The sequence below is a fragment of the Alligator sinensis genome, unplaced genomic scaffold (genome assembly GCF_000455745.1).
Source record: "Alligator sinensis unplaced genomic scaffold, ASM45574v1 scaffold86_1, whole genome shotgun sequence".
In the NCBI taxonomy this organism is placed as follows: domain Eukaryota; kingdom Metazoa; phylum Chordata; order Crocodylia; family Alligatoridae; genus Alligator; species Alligator sinensis.
Window position 1 is genome coordinate 1,690,496 of NW_005841971.1, and position 23,451 is coordinate 1,713,946.

General features: G+C 42.1%; 1 protein-coding gene across 2 annotated transcripts in view; it reads left to right on the forward strand.

Annotated features, from left to right (window-relative positions):
- The window catches only part of BMPER (BMP binding endothelial regulator), a 232,619-nt gene that overhangs the window by 12,666 nt on the left and 196,502 nt on the right, over positions 1 to 23,451 (forward strand). For both annotated transcript variants that reach the window (XM_025200608.1, XM_014518624.2), the window contains exon 2: positions 16,107 to 16,231. In XM_025200608.1, coding sequence (XP_025056393.1) covers positions 16,163 to 16,231 — 69 coding nt within the window. In that variant the 5' untranslated portion in view covers positions 16,107 to 16,162. The remainder of the gene's footprint in view (positions 1 to 16,106; positions 16,232 to 23,451) is intronic.

The window sequence follows — 23,451 nt, forward strand, 5'->3', positions numbered from 1 at the left end:
CTCCACCATTCAAAAAGGATGTGGAGAAGCTTGAGAGTCCAGAGAAGAGCCACGCGCATGATTAGAGGTCAGGGAAGCAGACCCTACGATGACAGGCTGAGAGCCCTGGGGCTCTTTAGCCTGGAAAAGTGCAGGCTCAGGGGTGATCTGATGGCCACCTATAAGTTTATCAGGGGTGACCACCAGTATCTGGGGGAACATTTGTTCACCAGAGCGCCCCAAGGGATGACGACTAGGTCGAATGGTCATAAACTACTACAAGACCGTTTCAGGTTGGACATAAGGAAGAATTTCTTTACTGTCCGAGCCCCCAAGGTCTGGAACAGCCTGCCACCGGAGGTGGTTCAAGCGCCTACATTGAACACCTTCAAGAGCAAACTGGATGCTTATCTTGCTGGGATCCCATGACCCCAGCTGACTTCCTGCCCTTTGGGCAGGGGGCTGGACTCGATGATCTTCCGAGGTCCCTTCCAGCCCTAATGTCTATGAAATCTATGAAATCTATGAATTCCAGCAATGTGTCTGTCCAGTTTCCTCTTGAAGACTTTTTAGTTTGGGGAGTGCACTTGGGAAGTCTATTGCAGATTCTGGTCACCCTTTCCGTAAAAAAGTTCTTCCTTATATGCAACTTGAAACCATGCTATAACTTTATGGCCGTTGCTCCTTGTCCTCCTCTGGGGTGCCCTACGGGAGGACAAGGAGCAATGATCATACTCTGTTAGAGGATGGTTTCAAGTTGGATGTCCATGGCTAGTGATTACCTCTATCTTTCTGCCTTCAGTGTAATTAAATTTAGAATCCTAATCCTACCTTCCAGAGTGTCTGCAATTTTACTCAGCTTGTTTTTTTCTGCAAATCTGCTAGCTCAGCCCTATCCTCAAAAGATATGAATGTTAATGAAGTTATTACTGAAGATATTGAATGTTGCTGGGCTTATGCCCCAGGAAAACCCACTTGACACCTCCTCCGGAGGAGAACCACTAATGATAGCCTTTGAGCACAATGTTCCAACCAGTTATGTATTCACTTTTCCATACTTTCATCTAAACCGTGTTTCCCTAGCTTACTAAATGATGGTGTCATGGAAAACTGTGTGAAAAACCTTGCTAAAAATCAAGATATGCTCTATCTGCTGCTCTCCCCACATCCATAGAGTCCATCATCTTGTTGTAGAAGGAAGTTGGATTGACCAAGCCTGAATTGCTCTTGACAAATCTATGTCAGTTTCTGATCACCTTGCTTTCCTCCAGATACTTAGAAGTTGATGCCCTAATGATGTGTCTCATAATATTTTTAGGTACTGAGGTCAGACTGACTGGTCTGTAATTCTACAGATCCTCTTCCTTCCTTTTTTTATAGATGTGCACTATATTTACCCTTTTAAAGTTATCCAGCAGCTCACCCAAATTCCATGACTTCTCAAAGATAATAGCTTTGAGATAATGGCTATGCCTTAGCCAATAGATAATGGCAATGACGGCCAATTCCTTGAGTACTCTAGGATGAATCTTGTATACCTCTGTTAACATGACAATATCCAAGTTTTCTAAGTAACCTGTAATTTGTTCCTCACATACTCCAGGTTGATTACTTCCTGTCATTGCTGCCAATTGTGATCATCTCTTAATAGTTGACCCTATTCATGAAGACTGAAGGAAAGCAGACATGACATCTGCAACATTCTCTGCAAAATTATTAGATTGCTCTCCCGACTCACAAAGGGTCTTACACTTTCATTGGTCTTCCCTTTACTTCTAACATAGTTGTAGAGAGCTTTTTTGTTGTCTTTCATGTCTTTTGCTAGCTGTATTTCCATTGTGCTTTGGTCCTTCTGATTGTCTTTGTGTATGCCTGTGCTATCTTCTTCTCATACCTAGTAATATTTCAATTTTTTGTAAAATTCCTTTTTCAGTTTCAACTAACTGAAGAGTTTTGTGCGTAGCCAAATCAGTTTCTTTCCACATGTTTGTCTTTGCCACTTTGCTATGGCCTCTACAGTCATTTATAGAGAATACCAAACATGCACTGACAGTACTAGGCTTCTTACAAAATCCAGGGACCCAGTCTTCAGCATACTTATCCTGAGTAGAGGGATTGTGTTAGTGTATTTCAGAGTTCAAAGAAGTCCCATCCTGAAGTCCTGAGCAAATTCCCTGAGGGCTGCTGATTTCGGATTTGCTTCTGTCCTCCATGTTTACTGTTGGCTAATTCCAGGAAGTTCTTTGCTCAGCTTAGAGACTGTTTTGGATCCCATTGTGATGTGCCTAACTCTGTTTTTTTAAATTCTGCTCTGGCCACAGGTGCTTAAAAAGTTAAATATTGTAGCACCTAACTGTTAGGTTCCTAATTTCTTTTTTGGGTTTGGCTGTCAGGTTCAAACCTGCAGAGTTTTATACAGTCGCTTAGTTTTTTGTGTTATGACTCATTTAACTGATTTCAGTGGAACTTCTTGCATTCTTGAGGTGAAGCACAGATATAGGTCTTTGCAGGATCAAGCTCTTAATATCTGAATGTGGGAGAATTGGCTAGATAGTTTGGATTCCTGACAATCCAGAGGCCACAGTAGGGTAAGAGTGTTGTAGCTGTGATGGTCCAGGGAGAATGCAAGAAATAAGGTTTATTTGGTAATATTTTGAATTAAACCAAGTGAATAGTTGGGAGAGAGATTCAACTACCTGAAGAAGGGCACTTTGTGCCTGGAAGTTTATCTAACATGTTTTCTGATCTTTTACTACATCAACTATATAGTTGATGTAGTAAAAGATATTACTAAATAGATCCAGAGGCTAAAAGTGGTGTTTTTAGTTTACTACCCTCACTATTATATTCCATTATATTAATTGTCTTTAATTGGAATTGGAGCAGGCTCAAAGGCTTGAAACATTGTATGTGCTTCTGGTGCTGTTCTTTGGTCAATAACAGCCAAACATTTGTGTTTTTACTATTTTTATTTTAAGAATACTTAGTAGTGATTTGAAGAACTACAGAAAGAAGAATTAAACATCTCAATTGCCTTGATCTTGTTTCCTCCTCCTCTCATCTGAGTCATGGCTAGTGATTATGTGTAATTGAGAAGGTTGGGAGGGCGGGAGAAGAATTAATTGATAAATAATTGTTTGAAGACAGCATGATGATGATGATTTCATGATGCCAGTTAATGAAGCACCTGCAGGCTCTACCTTTTGGAATTTATTGTTACAGGAGAGGATCATGCAGTCAAATTTTGGAGGTGTTTTTTAAAAAGCCATTAAAGAAATGGGCATCTGCAGGGAAAGGTCATTATGGCATGCATCAATGATTACCTCTTTGGTCGAAAATATTTTCTCCTGCATTTGGCCGTGTGCTACTAAAAAGTTTTGTATTTATCATTTCTTCTTCGAAATATCTTGTGTCAGCTGCTGCTGGAGGCAGGATACAGGACTAGATGAAATTGATGATTTGATCTGGCAAAAGCTTTTGTTCTAAAAAAAAATACTTTGGTTTTCACATATGCATGTGCCATTTTAATTTGGATACTATAGTTTGGTTGGATGTTTTTAAAATAACACTTGAACAATTATGTTTTCCCTTTTTAAAATATTAAGAGTATAGCAATGTAAGCTTTTTTGTTTGTTTATTTGTTTTAGTTTTTTTAATAGGAAGCCTGATGGCCTGTTCCTGGGGCCTAGTACTACCTCACCAATTTAGCCTCCTTATACGTCTGTGGAGCAGGCAAAACATGATGATACTTACATTTAACAAGTAGCTAGTGAACTCATGTAGAGTTATTGTTTGTTTAACATATGAATTTAGAGAAGCCAGGAATAGGGCACCTTGTATGCAGTTGTGTTTTTGACTAATATATAGCAAGATCACTAATCTTCAAAGGAAATCATTCTTACCCTGAAATCATCTGTAGCAGGTCAGGTCAGGTCAGTCCTGAGGCTGCTGCAACTGTTGGGTCACTTCAGAGGCTGTAACAACCCTTCTCCACTCTGCCCTGTGTCTGGCTAGCTTTCTGCACTGTCAGTTGAAGCCCCGTCCAGTTCTTAATACTGGTATATCTTTTTCTCTTTCCCTCCACTGCACTCTGCATTATGGTGTTGGCAAGGATATCTGTCGTTCTTGTGATATGTCCAAACCATTGCAGCTTCATTTTTCGCACAACCTCCAACAATGGTTTGTAAATTCCAATATCTCAACTGATTTAATAGATTTTATAGACAGTAGGGCTGGAAGGGACCTTGTAAGATCATTAGGTCCAGCCCCCTGCCCAAGGGGCAGGAAGTCAGCTAGGGTCAAAGGATCCCAGCAAGATAAATATCCAAAATGTTTCTTAAAGTGTTCAAAGTAGGTGCTTGCACCACCTCTGGAGGGACTCTGTTCCAGGCCCTGGGGGGTTTGGACAGTGAAGAAGTTTTTCCTTATGTCCAGCATGAAACGGTTTTGCAGGAGTTTGTGGCCGTTGGACCCTGTCATCTGTAGGGGTGCTGATTGACAGACTCATTGGTCCACTGCTCAGTGTACGAGACGCATGGTAGTCTCCTGAAGCCCCTCCTTTCAAATGCTTCAGTTCTGTTCTCTAACTTCTTACTATGCATCCATGTCTCACAGCCATAAAGCATCATAGAGATGATCACAGCATGCACCAGATGTAACTTTACCTCCAGTGTAATATTGGGTATGGGGGGAGGGGCTGAACACACCCATCTGTAGCAGAAGTATGAAAAATCCCTAGAATTCTAGGTTGTGAAGGTGCCAATGTGGACTCTTCTGTATGGTCCTCTTTCATTTTAAAAGAGGGCATGTTCAATATGGCTAGGTACAGACATTCAAAAAGCCTGATGTGGAATCGATCTAATTACGCAGGTTTCTGTAAATGGCATAATTTAGATTGGGACTGAACAGAACACACATTTGTGTTTGTGTGTAATATCTCTCCCTAGCCCTGGGGGCAAGGAGAACTTAAGAACTGCTTCTGCCCTGCTCTATAGCCAGGCTATGCAAGGAGCTGTGCTAAGCCTGGCTTCCCATGCACTGGGACTCCATGGTTCTGGGGTGAAGCAGGAGCAGCTCTAGTGCTCCCCCCACCCCCAGATTAGCAAGGGACAGTGGGGACCACAGTAACAATGTGTGGGGAGGGAAGGTGAGGTGCTACTGAGCACAAAGGGGAAGGGACAGTAGGAATTTTTACTTGCTTTGGAGACTAAAAAAAAAGTCTCTGGCTGCTGCTTCTATGGTTTGGCCCAAAATGGGGGTGTGACCATGCCACTGCACCCTCTAGAATGTGTGTTCTGTTCACTCCCTAAGGATCCACCCCTGGCAACAGATGAGGGGTGGTAATGAATTGAGCATTGCAGTTTTTTTACTTGGGTACTTAAAGCAGCAGTTAAGCAGGGTTTGGTTTCCTTTTTGTCATTTTTTTTCAGCTTTAGCTTACCTCTTCATTTTTATACATCACTTTAACCTCTCTTTTAAAGTAATCTTCAGGTCTTCCTTTTATTACTTTATGAAATCTGCATTTCAGACTGATTGTTATCTTTCTATTCCTCTCTCATTCTGCTTGTTCAGATTACTCTCTGTCATTCCACATAGTGAAATCATTTGTGGCTGGCTTTCTAGTTGTTTTGATTTCCAGGCCTACATAGCCCCTTTCCCTGGCATTTGAGGCTTATTAATTTGGTTTAACAAAATGTTATCTACAGTCAGTGCCTATGTAAATATAACCTGTTAGCAAATATCTTAATGGCACCTGATATATCATGTAGCCTTTACAACCATCAAGAGGCATAACTGTGGGAGCTAGTTCTCAAACAGGTTGTATTTGCAGTCCCAGAAGGCTCTTGCAGACTGTAAGAATTGCTGGTGGTCAAGGCCAACCATGCAGATGTCTTTAACATGTCCCACTGGTGACCAAAAGTCACTTCGTCAAGATGACAAATGGGCTGTGCACAGCTCATTCACCTTATTGTTTCACTCTGATGTCAGCTCCATTTACTTGTCAAAATCAGGTATTTTTGTTACTTCCAGCAGTGCAAGTGGGCCTGGGGGTGAAGAGGGAGAAAAAGGAACGCAGCCTATGAAAAATATACTTGTATTGCCTCTGTTCAACATATTATTTTTGAGATTCATAGGCTGTGGACATTCCAGAATCTGTTTGTTTGCACATGTGTGAAGCAGAAAAGATGGGGAATTTGCTTTTCAAAGTAAGACTGGCCCTGCAGGGTTGAGATTATGCAAAAACATGTTTAACCACTGGGTTTTTCAGGGAGAACATGGTTGTGCAATATTAATTTCTTCTTTGGGACAGTAGCTTTCTTGCCAGAGAAACATTTAAAAATAAATATGTAATTACCTGTGTCTGTCTCACATACAAGCCATTCTGAGCGTTTCTGTTGCAGAGAGTCAGATTTAAACCTTTAACTCCCATGGGTCGTTTCGCTGACTGAAATGATGTTTCTCATCTGACTAAATGAGTGAGACCTTCAGATTCTCATCCAAAAGTAGAATTGGCCAGGCCACAAAATGTGCTTATAGTCAGTTAAATGACTTGGTAAAAATTACTTTGACTGTTTTGAGTTTTATTTTCTCCCATTGACTTCCATATTGTATTTGTCTGGTTTACAAGTCAAAAGATTCCCCTCTCCTCCATGCCCCAAAGTAGCCACCAAGTCAGTTGAGGTTTTGAAAGTCAAATAAACTGTGTTCTCTGCCATCTAAACTTGAGTTGACAACTGGGGACACATCTATATGGTAAACTTACTGTGCTTCTGAATAGTGTCTTCAAGTGTGCTCATTGCTTCACCTGGGCGTTTTGCTAAACCAGAAGTTCAGCCAGACCTATGCGAGATGATATAGTTGGGAATGGTCCTTCTTTTAGCAGGAAGTGAGCACTAGATGACCTCCTGAGGTCCCTTCCTAATTTTCTATGATTCTATGATTAGCTGACTGCCATACTTAATATACTCCCATGGTGCTGTATGGACTTGCTGTGCTGCTTGTGGTATTAGGAGGCAGCACACCTGGCGAACTGCAGTACATTTAAGATACTGGTCTCCTGTACAGCAAGTTAACAGAGAACCATGGCCTTGATCAATCATACGCAAAACAGAATAGATTGTGTCCTGCATCTTAGGGTATGTATAGATGTTACATTTAGATTGATCTACCTAGAGTTAGGTTGATCTAAATGCCCATCTGTGTGGACATTTGGGGGGCTTAAATTCAGTTAAAAATGGTGTACCTGATCTAAGTTAGTTCACCTCAGTAGGTGAACTATCTTAGATCTGGAATGGGTTAACCCAATCCAACAAATGTCTGCACACATTTGGAGTGCAGCCTCAGGACTGGGAAAGTCCAGCCACTCACCCCAGCTCTGGGGCTACATTCTTCCTAGCCACCTCTTTCCCAACTCTGACCTGGCTATTTTTAACCACTTAATCCTCCACTCTAAGATGGACAACACCCACCCCCAACAAGCCCCCCACAGACTTGTCAGTTGCCCCTGCATGGCTCTCGGCACTACTGAACACCTTTACATCTGCTGCTGATCTACAATAACATGGCTTAAAGAAAGCTGCATGATTGTAGACTGGGGTGGTGAATGTTTGTACACATCCTTAGAGTAGATTTGGACATCTCAGGAAGATGAGTAGGCACAAAGCAGAAACATTCAGAAGGTGTATCAAATAATGTCATTCCTTCATAGTCCCTTTTCTGCTCCCAGCCCACTTTTGCCATCTGACCCTTCTTCCATTGGCATCAACTAAACTGGAATCAGATCCACTGAAATAAGGTACCCATTAATTGCAATTATATGGGACATTAATCATTTCAACTATAACTGCAGAACAAATCCCAAACATGTCTGGCTTCTTATGAAACTGGAAGCAAAGAAGTACTGTGGGATGACAGATGGAGAGAAGAGACTGGAAAGTCTTGCTTCCTACAAAAATCCAGGTCAAAATGCACCCTGCATCTCTTTAACACACTCCTCCCTGAAAATTGCCAGAGTACTGCTACCACAGGCCTCAGTGAATATTTGTCTGTCTTTTTTTTTTTTTTTTTTTTTTTTTTGCATTTGGTATTACTTACCCCTGTGTAACACAGGCAAAATTAAACAAGAAAACAAAAGTTGGGTCATCATTAGCTCAGTTGAAAATACATTAAAACAGCAGTGTGTGGAGGCCTCTTGCTCAGATAATTTTTTAATGGAAAACAGACTGTTGCTACTCTCTTTAGGGCTACTATTTTTATTTGGTTGTTGTTCCTCAAGCATTTTGGTTCCATTTCAAAACCTGTTTAAACTAAATGAAGAACTTCTTTGATGCCATTCTGTTTTAAATCAGTACCATAATCTACCAGTTGAGAAACATTTAGAACTCCTCTTGATTTTGGTGGGGAGGGGGGAGAGGACAGAGCTCTCCTGAAACAAAAAAGATACGCACTTTTGAGATTTATTTTTTGGTGTAAATTTTAAGTTGTAGACCAAAAAAAGGAGAAACCCCATCACAGATCCCCTGTTGCTTCTTCTGGCATGCATCATGTTTTTAAGGATACACTATCATGAGAACACTGTCATTTCATGATATATTAGGGTCATATATCATCAGAACATCGTTTCTTTGGAGGATATGGGCAGTAAAAGACATGATTCTGGCCAGACAGATCAGCAGGGGGTCTTGCTTTTTTCTTTCTTTTTCTTTAATCTAACTCTGTTTTTGTGTTGTACAGAAGTGAATTTCTTCATGGGATATGACTTGTTGCAAAATAAGCTAGGAGGCCCAATGGGCTTTGTAAACCATTTAAAAACTATATGGCTTCAAGGGCTGCTTTGTTCAGGGTCTTTACTACAGGCTCAGTCCTTCTGAAAGCCCAAAAAGGGAATACTTGCTGCTATCTAAATCTCCAGTGTAAAGACTGACTAAGCAGACCTCAGGTATTAAAAGCAATACAGAGTGCCCTTGGATACAACGACTGGTAAGTCATTGTTTGGACAATATATTTGGTCCATTAAAATAAGATCAAACAGTACTTATGAAAGTTTTAACATAACTATTTTAAATAAATGTCCAGTTTAGCCACACAAATTACAAGAGCAAAAGACAAATGAAGGGCTACCCACTTGATATATGAACAGCAAACGGGAATTGAGGCTAGGTACATTCAAAAAGCCCAAGGCAGGTTCGATTTTAAGTTACATGGTTTTGTATAAGTGGCATAGTTTAGATTGGTAGTGAACAGAATACACATTAGCCTTTTGGTGGTCGTGGAGGTGGGGGGTGGAGAATCTTAGACTGGGTTCCACCATTTTTAAACCAGTCTATGCGTGCCGAACTTCTCTTCTGTTACAGGTATAGACAAGTTTCCAATCCCTTATAGATATTACATTTCTATGGGTATACCTGGAAGTGTTTAGCCTCATCATAAAATGGGAACCTTTAATTTAAGGACTCAGATGTTGATATACATCTCAAAGTCTTCATATTTTCAGGATTGTACTTCAACGGACAGCCCAAAGATATGTACAGAACATTGGCAGTGGGATCAAGATGAAGCAGAGGAAGAGAACACAGAAGACAGTTGTTAAAAGCCTCTGCTGATGCTTCTGAATTAATAGAAAAATTCAGAGATAGACTGGAAATGAGACTTTGGCTTGATGTGAATTTGAACACTTACATTACCTTATGATTGCTTTGAAAAGATTGAATAAAGCAAGCAGTTTAATCTTTGCTTAATCAATTTTGTTTAGTTTGGTAATTTCTTGATGCAAGTATCAAAGATTATATTAAGGAAGGGTTAAGCATGCCTATAGTAAGGGTTGCCATAATTTTTTGTAAATTAATTTCAAAGCAATTTTAGTTCAGCCAGCCATGTTTTGTGCTATAGATATACACTTTCTGCCTGAAACAGTGGTAGTTTTAGAGAAATCTGGATAGTCAAGCACTATAGTCCAGAAGAAAGTATGATGGGAAAGTACAATATTCTATATTTGCTGGCTTAAATTTAACATGAGAAATATCCTGTTTGACATAGGTTCTATTTGTCTCTCTGACTGCTCAGTTGCATAGGATTGAGCATTGGTCAACAGCTATTTCATATTTTATAAAGTTCTTTAGAAACCACAGGCTTAAATAGAGCTTTGAAACATTTATACATACACAAAAACTATATTCAAGGAAACTTGTAGCTGAGAATTTTATAAATGCAAACAAATAAAGACGTTTAAGCGTCTGCTTCCCACAAGGACCGTGACTTCATCCCTAGAGTCCTGTCTGCTGCCTCGTTTTATGTGTAATCTTGTGTGTTACTGAATATGCTGTTATGTTTGTATTAGAAGCCTGAGATCATATCTTTTATTGACAGGAATCATTTTTCTTATGAATGGTAAAGAGCTTGTCTTGGACTGTATTGGGCCAAATCCTGATCTCAAAGGGCTCCTATAGACTTGCAGGGAGCCAGCTCCGACATGCTGGAAATCCAGCGTGTCAGAGCAGAGCACAGAAATAAATGCACTCTAGCATCACATGTATCATCATCCCTGTTCTGAAAAATGAAGGTGGGACACTTGGAACTAACACTTGCTCAATGAGCTTTAGTTCAAAGCACTCTGCCAACATTTTTCAGCATGGTGAACTCTGATACACATGACACTCGGGTGCTCTGAATTAGCATGGCTCACTAATTAAAGCGCCTTCCTGTACCCCCCTGGAGCATGTGTAAAAATGCTCAAATACTTCTAGAAGCTTAAGGGAGAAGTGTTAGAGTCTTGTTTGTTGCTAGCCAGGCCATCAGGGCTAGGGACAGACATTACACACAAACTGATTTAAGTGGTCAGAAACTGGTTTAAACCTGTAGCAGAACAGATGCTCAGTGCACATAAACCAGTCTGAAAATGTCTGAAGCCAGTTTGATATAAACCTGGTTGAATGTAGTATCAGACTTAACTGATTTGGCTCAAACCAGTTTATGCAATGTCTGTCCCAGACCCCTTGCTGGTTTAAGTTAAACCAGGCTCCCACAGCATCCCAGTATGCTATCTGGGCTGGGTGGGGCTCTCTGCTCCACAGCAGGGATGGCCCCTCCCCTCTGCTCCCTGGCTGCAGCTGTGGCAGAGACTTGCAGGTACAGCAGCATCTGCCTGGCTTATTCCTCCTCTCACCACTCCTTGCTAAGCAGGGATCCCCTGTCCCCTCTGCCTTACACAGACACCTCAGCATTTGCTAACAGACCACATGCTGGCTACGGTCCATGCTGTGACAGACAGGAGTGTTGGCTTAGGGCTTTTTGGAGCTAATCAGTAGTTCATTTGGTAATGTCCCTCTGTTCCTTCATTGTTTAAGAAGAGCGTGAACTAATGAGAGAGGTTGTTTGTTTTCTGATGGGGTATGTCACGGGTGGGGTCCTCCAGGAGGGCCGTGATCTCCTTTAAGGCCCTTTCCTCCGTGCCAAGTCGGCTCAAGGGCACCCTCTGATTCTCGCCCGCCACGTCTTTGATGTTCTAATATATATTAGGGAGGCTGCCTCACGTCTTCTTGGACATGGTCCACTGTAACCTCTGGTCCTGTAGACTCCCGGACCCCTCATGGGTCTTGTCCTGCAAACGGGTGCTTCAGGGCACCCTAGCCTTATGGGCTACGCGTGGCTCCAACCATCCCTTATACCATGCCCCAAGCCTCGCAGCTGGAATAGACGTTGGTCTGTCAAATACACTCGCCATCTCTAGGGGCCCTCTCTATAGCGCTGCCCTCTCTCCGGGATCCTCTGCAGCGCCACCCTCTCTCAGGAGCCTTCACAATACCGCCGCCCTTCTCTCCAGGGCCTTCTCCACAATGCTGCCCCTTTTGATAGTACTGCCCCCTCCTCTGGGGCCTTCTCTGTACCGCTGCCCTCTCAGGTGCTGCCCCCTCCTCTGGGGCTTTCTCTGTACCGCTGCCCTCTCCTAGGGCCTTCTTAAGTGCTGTCCCCTGCTCTGGGGCCTTCTCAGGAATGCTGCCCCTCTCCTGGGGCTCTCCGTGCCTACACTGGGCCTTTTCGGTAAAGCCGCCCCCTCTCGGGGGCTCTCCTATAATGCCGCCCCCGCTCGGGGGCTTGCCACCCCCGCTCTGGGGGTTTTCCACAACACCCCCTTCTCTGGGGCTTCTCAACTGCCCCTCTCCGGGGCTGGGGTCTATGCACCCCATACGCAGCGCCCTTACTGGAGCTGGGGTCCCCACACTGCTGTGGGTCCCCTATGAGGCCTCCTCCAACCCCTAATAGCCTCACCCAAACCACCGGTGTAATAAATAACAACAAAGCAAAACACAAGCCTCTTGGCTTATGGTTAAATTGTAGCCACCTGGCTATAACAACATTGCTCCAACATCCCAGAGCTGCCATCCTTTACTTGGCTTGAGTAGTACCTGCGGTTCTCGCATCTTAGTTCCAGGAGTTCCTCTCTGTCTGGCTGCTGGCAGGTAACTGCTAGCCTGGCCTCAGCCCCTGGGCTTTATAAGGGCCATGCCCTGCCCCTTCCAGTCATCTGATCTCCTGGTTGCCCTGGCAACCCACAGCTGGGCTCCTTATTCCCTGCTAGGGCTCTTTCCCCGGCAGTTTCACCTCTCTAGGAGTAGGGCATCTCAGTGCTCTGTGACAGGGTGATAAATGCTGATAACAGAGCTGATAAATGCTCTGTTATCAAGGAGGGGGAGAACCCCTCCCTAATCCTGCTGGGGCCTGGCCACACCCTGCTTAGCTCAGCTCTGTGGAATGGAAAGGAGGGCTGCTCTAGTGGCCCTTGGCTTTTAACCTGAGTCACTGCAGGCATGTGCCTACGTGTTTGGGATGTCTGTACAGCTACAAAGTGATTTAGCCTAGTCAAATTAGACTAACCTGCAAAGATTGAATCAATTCAGGCTCAGGCTTTTTGAATGTCTATTCCTAGCCCAGAGATCTGGGTTCTATTTCTGTTTCTGTCACTGACTTTTTGTGTGACTCAAGGCAAATCATTTTACCTATGTCTTTTCTGTGTATCATTGATGGCAGACTCCTTGGGAGCTGCTCCTTGGTACTTAGCAGATGGGAACTTGCTCTCCAGCAGCTATAGTAACAGCAACAACAACAGAAAAGCTTCTCCTTATCCTGCAGTAGCAAGACACTGGGAAGCTGTCAAGGAAAATCAGGACTGCTACTGACCACAGGGGTCAGTTTCCTCAAGCTGGGTAACATCATCAGGCACACTGCGGGAAAAAAAAATATGATTCGTCTAGGGGAGTTGCACATGTTGAGCACTAAGCTGCTTGTAGGTACTAATGTGTTTCTGGCTGTGGTGGGGAGGACACATTTGCAAGTGAAATTTGGTGTCATCTTTCAGCAAACTTGGCCTGTTGTTTTTAATTGTGCTTCCTTGGGAGGAGAACTGAAATTCTGAAGGGAGCTGTTATTGGCAGGATGCCATTACAGAGAATTGTATCACTAGCTCTGCTCAGTGTCAGGAGGGGCTATTTGATTTGGGCACTGGGGGCATATGAATCTCAATAATGATAACAAAGCAGATAGGGATAAACTATTGTATCATGTGTGCAGTCAATGTGGGTCTAGCCTCAGATGAGAGAGACCACTTTTTGTGCAAGAATTGAATCAACATATATGATTTAGGAAGAAATATTATCATCTGTCTCCTGCAAACATTTAGGCATATATGTTACTTATGTGAGTATTGGCATCAAAGTTAAGGACATACCATAAGTTCATTGGACACCTGTATGCATAAAGGTAAGCATATTTCTTAATGTTGCAGTAGAATGTTGCAATTTTTTGCAAAAAAAATGTCATTGTTTCACAGGGAAGTGTTTTCCAACGTGCACCAAACCAGCCTTTTTATATGTTAAAACAAAACATTTTTATTTTGAGTTCTTATTTGCTAAATACAACTAGAGGGATATTTGAGGGGAAACAGTAAAAGTTGCTTTACTTGGTCAGCAGTGTGAATTTTCTCTTGACATTTCTTTTGTCAGTACTTTATCCTACCCCAACACCTTCAGAACCTTCTCTCCAATCCTAACTCATGCGAAGAAACTAGTCCAACTGAACTCTAGCTAGTCCAGCTGAACTCAGTGGGGACTTCTTGTTTGTGTGAGCGTTGCTAATTGTGGTTACAAGACTAAACAGTGAATACTAAGTGCCAATTCCTAGTGCAAGGTGATCAAGGTGGGATTTTCAGAAGCAACTGGGTCACACAAACCTTTGTGGAAATTCCATACAAAGTTTTTCACAAATGTTTTTCTTTCCTGTCTGAAGGCTGTCAGTAGTACGTGTGGCATCATTGGGGAGGATGGCTGTATGCACTTGGGCACACCTACTATTGTAAAACCTTAAACATATCCTTAACTTTATACTCTGTTATAATCCCATTTAAATTACTGCCTGAAGGTAAAGAGCATATCGAACAAATGCAATAGTGGGACTACCCTAAATGGTGCCTGATAGGAAGTGTGTGCAAAATGGGGCCCTTGATTTCAGTGCACAGTGCTACCTCATCTCATCAACTTTCTCTTGCCATTTATGTTTCTTTCCTTCTTTCTATGTACATACATTTTATTTTGATTAAAATTTAGGTAATATTGACTGTGCTCAATGAAGAGGCATGTTGTGAATAGTTAAGCTTCACAGAATATTAGGATACTATAGTGTAACTTCCAAAAAAAACCATTAAAAATTTTCCAAGTATAATTTCACAGTGGAAACTTCCCTTTCAGGATCATCATCTGCATGAACTTTACAGCCAAGTCTATCTCTGCAGCTAAAAGTAAAACAAGGGGCTCAGAATATAGTAATTTGTAATCTGGGTCACTCAGATTGAAACCCCAAAAAGTGAGGTTTCCTGATCTTTTAAATTTCTTAGCCAAATCCAGGTTAAGGACAGAACCTCCTAGTGGATGATGTGTGAAACAACAGAGGCCCAACAGAGAATCCTGTAGAAATTTGGCTGCTGTTTTAAACTGTGGTTTGGCATGAGTCCTGTGCAAAGTCTCAGCCAAACATTCAATTTTTCTTGTTTCTTTTCATGTTGGTATTTTATTTTATTGTACCACATGAGCTTCAGACTGTTGCCCTAGATGTATATTATCACTTGAATGAGGTATTATACACAGAGTTTTCTAACGGAAGGTAAAACTATAAATTAATATATTGAACAAGCTGTGCTAAGAAGAGGCTCTGGAAAGGGCTATGTGACATTCTAATGCCAAAATTGCCTTTCATCAACCTTTTTAATATATTAATTGACATCATCTCTGCACTGTCTTTAAAAATGAGAACTTGACTGGCAAATCTGGGAGAGGTGAAAAAAGTGGGCTCCAAACACTACATTCAGATCAACATATTTAAAGATATAATTCTTCAACTGAAATAGGATAAAACATGAATGTGACTCTAACATGTCCCTATGTTCTAATTTCTATATGAGTCTGGGAACCCAAGCTTGAAACTTACATGTCTTTGCTGAATTGCCACAAGATAGTTACATTAGATGGGACAGTGTTGTTCAGTATTTTTTCCAGCACTAATAAAAAAGCTTAGCTGGGGTCTAACTATATTCTATCCTTTTTTGTGTGTGAGTACTAAATAAAAAAAAATCCCAGATGTGAATCTATAAACCATCTGTTTAAAATAACAATTGAGCAGCACTATAATTATAAGTTATTTATTGTGAATCTTGGGATCCCATTAATGCATTTTGACTGACTCCCAGGTTTCCGATTTAGCAAATGGTTTATGTATTTATGAGCCATGTGTCTCTTTTGTGCTTCTTGGTGCTAGAGTGCATGTCCTTTTAACAAAAAGAAAAAAGGAAAAAAAAAATCTCCCACCTTCCTATAAGTACTGGCTTCTGAATATTGCTGTATAAGACATTCTCTCTTAAGAACAGCGATATCAAAGAATATGAAAACTTTCAGCAACTTCTGAAATATTGACAAAACAGATGGAGATTTGGTAATACAGCTCTCTTTCATGCTGCTGGTTAACAGCTCCTTAAATGTGTGGTTGGGACAAGTAATGAAATGTTATGATAACTAAGTGGGACTTTATTTGGAAGCAAAGCACGTGCTATTTATTAAAGTGTATTTGACTCAATTGCTCCTATGCAGCACTCCATCTCTGAAAATTGAGTGAAGAGGAAGAAAGGAAATTTTAAAAAAGCAGAATGGTGGTCCATGTTAAAAGCAATGGTTTGGAAGAAGATGTAAAAAACCCAACAATTGCTCCTTGTTTGGTAATGTTTTATCTTCTTACTCCTGCAAACCATAGACCTAGAATATCTGTATTGTAACACTAGACTACAACAGATTAAACAATGATTTACCAGCTTTATCTACTGCACTGTATATGAACTGCAAAATACTAACTTTTTCCACTGTATTGAGTTTTTCTGGCCCTGAAATTTCCCAAGATGTACTTTCTAGAAGGAACCAGCAGTATATTCATAGGTACTTTAAAGGAAAAATCAGTCTTCAAAGAATCAAATGCATCTCTATGAACTTGAGTGGAATTATGCCTGTTAATACAGAAAGCAAGGGTGACTTTGTTGTTAACATATTGTTTTCAGGAGATCTGCAATACATCTCCTGTCTAACCTTGAGCAAACCTCTTGCGGTTTGACTGAGAATGAGACTTAGGTGATGCAACTCTAAGCATTGCAATGCCTTCTAAGTAATCATAGAATATTTGGGTAGGAAGGAACCCAGGAAGTCATCTAATGCAACCCCTTTGTTAAGGCAGGATCATCCCTGACTAAACCATCAGTCAATTGCCTGTCTAACCTGCTCGTAAAAACTTCAGAAGATGGAGATTCCACAACCTCTTTGAGTAGCCTGTTCCAATGCTTAAACACGACCAGAATGAGAGAGGTTTATCCAACATAAATATTCCTTGCTGCAATTCAAAACTGTTGCTCCTTGTTATATATTTTGTGGCCATAGGCTAGGGACAGAAATTACACATAAACTGGTATAAGTGATAGGAAACTGGTTCAAATCTGTAACACAACAGAAGTTCAGCACACATAAGCTACTTTCAAAATGGCCAAAACCAGTTTAAGATAAACCTGGATGGATGTAGTATCAGACTGAACTGATTTAAGTTTAATTGGCTTATTGAACTTCTGTCCCAGATCTCCGCCAAATTCAAGTTAACTCAAAGTCTCCCAGTGTGCTTAGCACCTCTGTCCACAAACCCTCCTCAGAGGGTGGGCGAGCTAGCCTTGGTCCAAACTTTCTGCTCTAGCAGAGCAGGAAGACATGTTCTAGTGGTCCTCAACTTCTGGCCTGGGCCACTCTAGGCATGTGGCTGCATTTCTGGAATCAAAAGCGAATGACTGTTCATTTGCTTATCGGTTCAATTTAGGCAGCTTAGACTAACCTGTGAAGGTTGAATCTATTCAGCTTCAGGCTTTTTGACTGCCTGTACTTAGCTATAGAAAACAGTCTGTTTCCATTCTCCATATAACCAGTCTTCAGGTACTTGAAGATTGTTATCAAATTCCCCACAGTTGTCTCTTCTCCGGACTGAATAACCCTGGTCCTCTCAGCCTTTCCTCATGTTTCTCAGGCCTCTAATCCTTTTTGTCTCTCTCTGCTGGACTCTTTTTAATTTGTCCACATCTTTTGAAGTGAAGGGCCCAAAACTGGACACAGTACTACAGGAGAGGTCTTACCACTGCTAAATAGAAGGGAAGAATCACTTCTTTTGTTTTGCAAGTGACATTCCTGTTAATATAACTCAGTATGTTGTTTGTCTGTTTGGCAACAAAAGCACACTGTCGGCTCATATTCAGGTTATGGCCCACTGTAAACCCCATATCCTTTTCTGCAGTATGCCAGCCTAGCCACTTGTTCCTCAATTTATATTTGTTCATGAAATTTTCCTGTTCTAAGCACAGGACTTTGCATTTGTCCTGATTTAAATTTAATTAAATTGATTTCAGACCATTTCTCCAGTTTATCAAGGCCATTCTGAATCCTAACTCTATCCTACTTGTAGGCCTCTGGTCCTAGTAGTGAAATCTAGAACCCTAGCACCTCAGTTACCTGCACAGTGTCGTGAGAGATTAGGCACTTAGCAATAACGTTCACAACCTCCATCTCGTGGGAGCTGCTTAGAGCAATGCAGAGGAGAGGGGCAGGTCTCACACCTTGTTTTTCTTCAGAGCTCAGATGTCTTAAGACTGCAGGGAAGCACCCGTGTCTATTTGTGAATCCTTTTGGAAAGTACCTGCGGAAGCAGTTGGGAGAGCTGAATTCACTAGATAAGTGAAACAGTTACAAGTTACTGTATCAGAATGAAGAGTAATGATGCAACACTGTATTAAATAGTTTAAAAAAGAATATACAGTACTAACATGTTACAATAACTATTCTATCAAACTTAAGAATAGAGATACAGTGTTGTATTACTTTCAAAGCTTTCATAGGGATGTTTGTTATACAATACCAAGAGTTACAATTTGATTTAAAAATTTTGCCTTTTTCATAAATGAAGGTTTAGATACTTGAGAAGGTATCGCAGGGAAATGCTAAATGTTTGGATCCTGTTTCGGCTTAGTGCTCAGCTCTAAAAACCACACCACTTCTGTTCATGTCTAGAAACAAAATGTTATGCACCTGGGTAATTTTGAGATAAAAAACCAGGGCAAGTGGGGATTTTAGCTGCTTCCAGGGCTAGGTGTTGCTATATAGAAGCTTTCAGCATTTCCATGTGGACTTGGGTTCCTAAATTCTGCCTAAGTTCCCATTTTGCCACCTACTTCCTTTTTTGGCTCAGACCCTGAATCATTTTGTGTCTCTGTTTATTGGTTTGTAAGGTGGATATAATAAATGGACCATCCTTTCTCCCTCCCTTTGTTGACCTTGTCTGTTTTTAACCTGTGAGGAATAGGTTTTCATTTTGCTTCATGTGGCCAACAGTATGCAATATTATTGTCATTATTAAGAATAATAATGCCTAAGATAAATTTGACATGGGTTTGTCTCACAGTATTTTGATGTCTATATTGCTTTGCTCTTCTCTGTGAACTGAAAAATCTTGACATAAAAGCTGAAATAGCATGTGCTATGTTATTCATACTACTCCTAAAAGGAAATTTAGAAAAATGACCATGTAGAATTCTATGTTGGGGTTACCCTTTTGCCCCCCCTTGCCTAGGGACAAACATTACACATAAACCAGTTTAAGTGATCAGAAACTGGTTTAAACCTGTAACAGAACATAAGTTCAGTGCACGTAAACCAGTTTCAAAATGGCTGAAACTGGTTTAAGATAAACCCGGCTGAATGTACTGTTAGACTTAACTGATTTGTGTCAAACTGGTTTATGCAATGTCTGTCCCAGACCCTCTCCTGGTTTAAGTTAAACCAGAGTCTCCCGGAATCCCAGATGCTGGACTGGGCTAGGCTGTGCTATCTGCTCCAGAGAACAGGGCTGGCCCCACCCCTCTGCTCCCTAGCCAGAGCTCCTGCAGACTGTAGGCATAGCAGGGTCTACCTGGCTTCCCTTTTCCCCATCTGTCCCTCGCTGCTTGCTGCTCGCTGCTTAAGCAGGGTTCCCCCCCTTCCCTCCCTCCCCTCTCCCACAGCATGGACCTCAGCCCCATGGACCCTAGGCATGTGGAATGCTAGCTAACACTGAGAGGTGTCAATGTGTGTGTGTCTCCAATTCACTGGGATAGGCAGACAGGACAGTGTCTGCTTAGGGCTTTTTGGAGCTAATCAACAGGTCAGCTGGTAATGTCCCTCCGTTCCTTCCTTGGAAAAAGCTGTTTAAGAAGTGCTTGAACTAATGAGAAAGGTTTTTGTTCTGTTGATAGGCTGATAAACACAGTGTTATCAGACCCTTGCTGTCTCCCTCACCTGTGAGGTTTGAAGACAATATGAAGAAGCAGGGAGGGGGAGATTGAAAAGCTCAGTATCATCAACAGATGCAGGCACTGCACCCCACCCCACCCCCTTTGCCTCAGACTGCTAGCCAGGGGCTGCAGTCTGGCAACACTCCCTCCCCTTGAGGAGCAAGTGGGGAACAGCCTGGGACTTCAGGCAGGGTGTGGGTTTAAACCCCTCCCTAGTCAAAGGTCCTGCTGGGGTCTGGCCATGCCCCCCCTCAACTCAGAACTGTGGAAGGAAAGGGAGGGCTGCTCTAGCACCCCCCAGGTTCTAGCCTGAGCCACCACAGGCATGTGCCTGCACTTCCTCAGTCCACAGGAAATGTCTATGCAGTTGCAAACTGATTCAATCTAGGCAGGTTAGACTAACATATCTGAGAACAAATCCTCTCCCCCTCACTTCCACTAATGGAGCAATTAAAAACGAAATTCTCCAGGGATACATTGCAGCATTGCAGAGATTTTCTTCACTTCAAACTCTGGCATTACATTTTCATATGGGAATGAGAATGATGAGGGTTGTTTTTTTTTTGGCAAATTCCCATTAAGAAAAACAAAATGTTGCCTAAATCATTTAAAATAGGGACCCCAGATTTGTCTCATGGTTCCCAGGCAGCAGACACTGTTGCCAAGGGTTTCTGGGTCAGTGGTGTTACATCTGTTATCCTATATACTGATCAAGAACCAGTTTCACTAATGCATTCTGGCTACTTTGCACTAATTTGGCCAAAATAACATACGCTCATTTAACTGGGAAGTAAAACCAGATTTATAGCAGCTTTGCCACACTTGCATGGCTGCAAAACAGTGAGAGACTTGCAGTGAATCTGGCCTGTCAGTTTTATATTGTTATTTTCTGACTAAAACCGCATGTCTGCTGACAACTTTAGGGCCTGATTGCTGTTGACTGGTTTCACATTGACTTCAGAAAGGTTGTTTCTAATTTAGACTGGTAAGAGTCAAAATCTTTATATTCTCCATCATACCGGGTGGAACTGTGAGAAGAATAAAGGTGTGTGATTTTTAAAATTTAAAAGGCTTTAGTCTAAGAGTCATAAAGATAGATTAGTTTTTCACAAGCAGTTTGAGTATGGCCACAGGAAGCACATGTAAAGGGATGAAGTGCAGAGCCTCTTAGTTTTATGATTTACATTTTTTCTACCCCTTTAATTTTTTGGTCTCTAATTAAGTCACAAGATCTACCGAGGTGGATGCTAACATCTGGTAAATGGCTATCTGTGTCACTTAATGAACTGCACTTGTAATTATAGGTGGAGCTCACTTCTGAGGAATTTTAAGACAGGAATTTCCAGTAGCAAAAGTTTACTTTGAAAAGAAGTGTGTGTGTTTTCTACCCTGAGCAAGATCTGAGGTTAATCAGAGTGGTTGACATCACAGATGAAAGCTGATGGGTTAGAAGGTGCTATTAATTTGGTTAAGGGTTCTATGCATTCCTTCATTAGTTCTTGTTAATATATTCTGTGCTATCCTCCACTTTGGTTACTTTTAAGAAGGTGCCAGAATAATTATGGAATCATTTTATCCTGTTGGGCAGTTTAATAATTTTGGAGTGTTTTCGAAGCAAGAGGTAAAGTACAACAGCCTCCTCCTAAGGGTGGATGGGTAGGTGGGTAACAATATTTGCTAGAAATGCTTTTCAACATTTGCATCTGGAAGGTTATGTTTCCTTGGGGGTACAGACTTCTCCACAGCTATCCATCCCTCTGCCACTTTGCAGTAAGAGTACTGAAATGTGCAGTTCATAGGAACACATTTTAAGACCCTCAGGAAATTTTAGTCAGTGCAGAAAGTGGCTGCCCACTTTTTTAATGAGATTTCTCAGATGGAGCACATTACGCACATACGTTATGATCTGCTCAAGTTGCTACTCAGGTGCAATTTAAGCTGTAAAGCCTATAGTCATTTGGGGTTCTGGTCTCTGTTTCCAGGGTTGTTTGTGCATTTTACATTAAAATTACACACACACACACACACACACACACACAGAGGCAGTCTTTAGACTTATGATACAATTGGTTCCTGAAAACAGAAGCGTCGTAACGTGGAACTGATTTTCCCATGGGAACAATGTTATAAATGGGAGTTTGGTTCCTGAACCAAGGCTTGATACCCTATTTTCACTGAAAATAACCTAGAATTTTGTGCTCAATCAATTATAGATGAGTAGTATCGGTACATTAATGTATTTATATTGTAAATGGCAATCATATTGGTTTGGAAGGACTTCTTTGAGGTGACTTTGCTGGCCTTTTCGAGGGTTTCTTGGCTGGAGTCTTGTCTGTTTTCTTAAAGAAAGTGTCCAAGAAAGTTTGGACAGATGTTCTCCAGGGAGATGGGTGACACAATGAACTTGTTCGCTGGTATGGCATCACCTTGGATCAAGTGTTATGAAGTTGAAACAGACATCAGAAAGTCAAAACAGGGTGTCAATTTATAAACATTGTAAGTGCCTTTCATTGTAACTTGAAAGTCTTAAGTTGAGGACTGCCTCTGTGTATGTGTGTGTGTGTGTGTGTGTGTATCTGAAATAAGGCCACATGCAGGGATCTGAACTCAGAGTTCAATTCTCTAAGGCTAGTAACCACATCATTTGGCTACTGAGTCAGGTTCCCTCTTTCTTACTGTCTCTTCCCCCATGGCTACAAGCAGACATTAAAAAAGCTGGAGCCCAAATTGATTCAGCCTTGGCAGGTTAGTCTAACCTGGCTAGGCTGAACAAGTTGGAAAATGGGCAGTCATTCTCTATGGACTGAGGAAGCCCTCCCTTCCCTTGCATAGAGTTGAGCTGAGGGGAGCATGGCCAGGCCCTGGCAGGACTTTGTCATTAGGGAGGTTTGCCTGCACCATCCCAGGCTTTTACCTGCTGGCTGCTCAAGGGGTGGGAGAGTTGTCCACCCCCAGACCCATGCTAGCACTCTGAGGCAAGGGGGGTGGGGTGGGGGGGGTGGGGAGTGCATGCATCTGTTGATGATACGGAGCTTTTCAATCTCCCTCCCTGCTTGTCAGACTGTCTGCAGCAAACTGACCGGTGAGCAAGGTAGCCCAGAGCGGATAAGAGTCTTTATCACCTGATTAGCAAAACAATAGCCTCTCTCCCATTACTTCAACTCATCTTAAACAGCTTACCAGGGTTACCTGTTGATTAGCTCCAAAAGCCCCTTTCTGTCTGCCTACCTGTCCCAATGAAGTTGGAGAGACACACCCACACACACCTCTCAGCATTAACTAGCATACCACATGCCTAGGGTCTGTCGGGCTGGGGTCCATGCTGTAGGAGACGGGAGGGAAGGACGGGGAGGGATTTCCTGCTTGAGCAGCAATGCAGGGGTTGGGCCAGTGGCATACCATGAGTCTCTGATGCCTGGGGACCAATGCCGTCATTTGTGCCCCCCTGCCCAGATGATCCAAGTAAGTTGTGGATCCCTAGGCAAATCAGCCTCTGCAGGACCCCGCCTCCTGCCCCATGGCATTTCTGTGGGAGAATTAGCAGTGCGGCACAGTGGGTGCAGGGGGAGGGGTGGCAGTCAGAATTTCCAGCC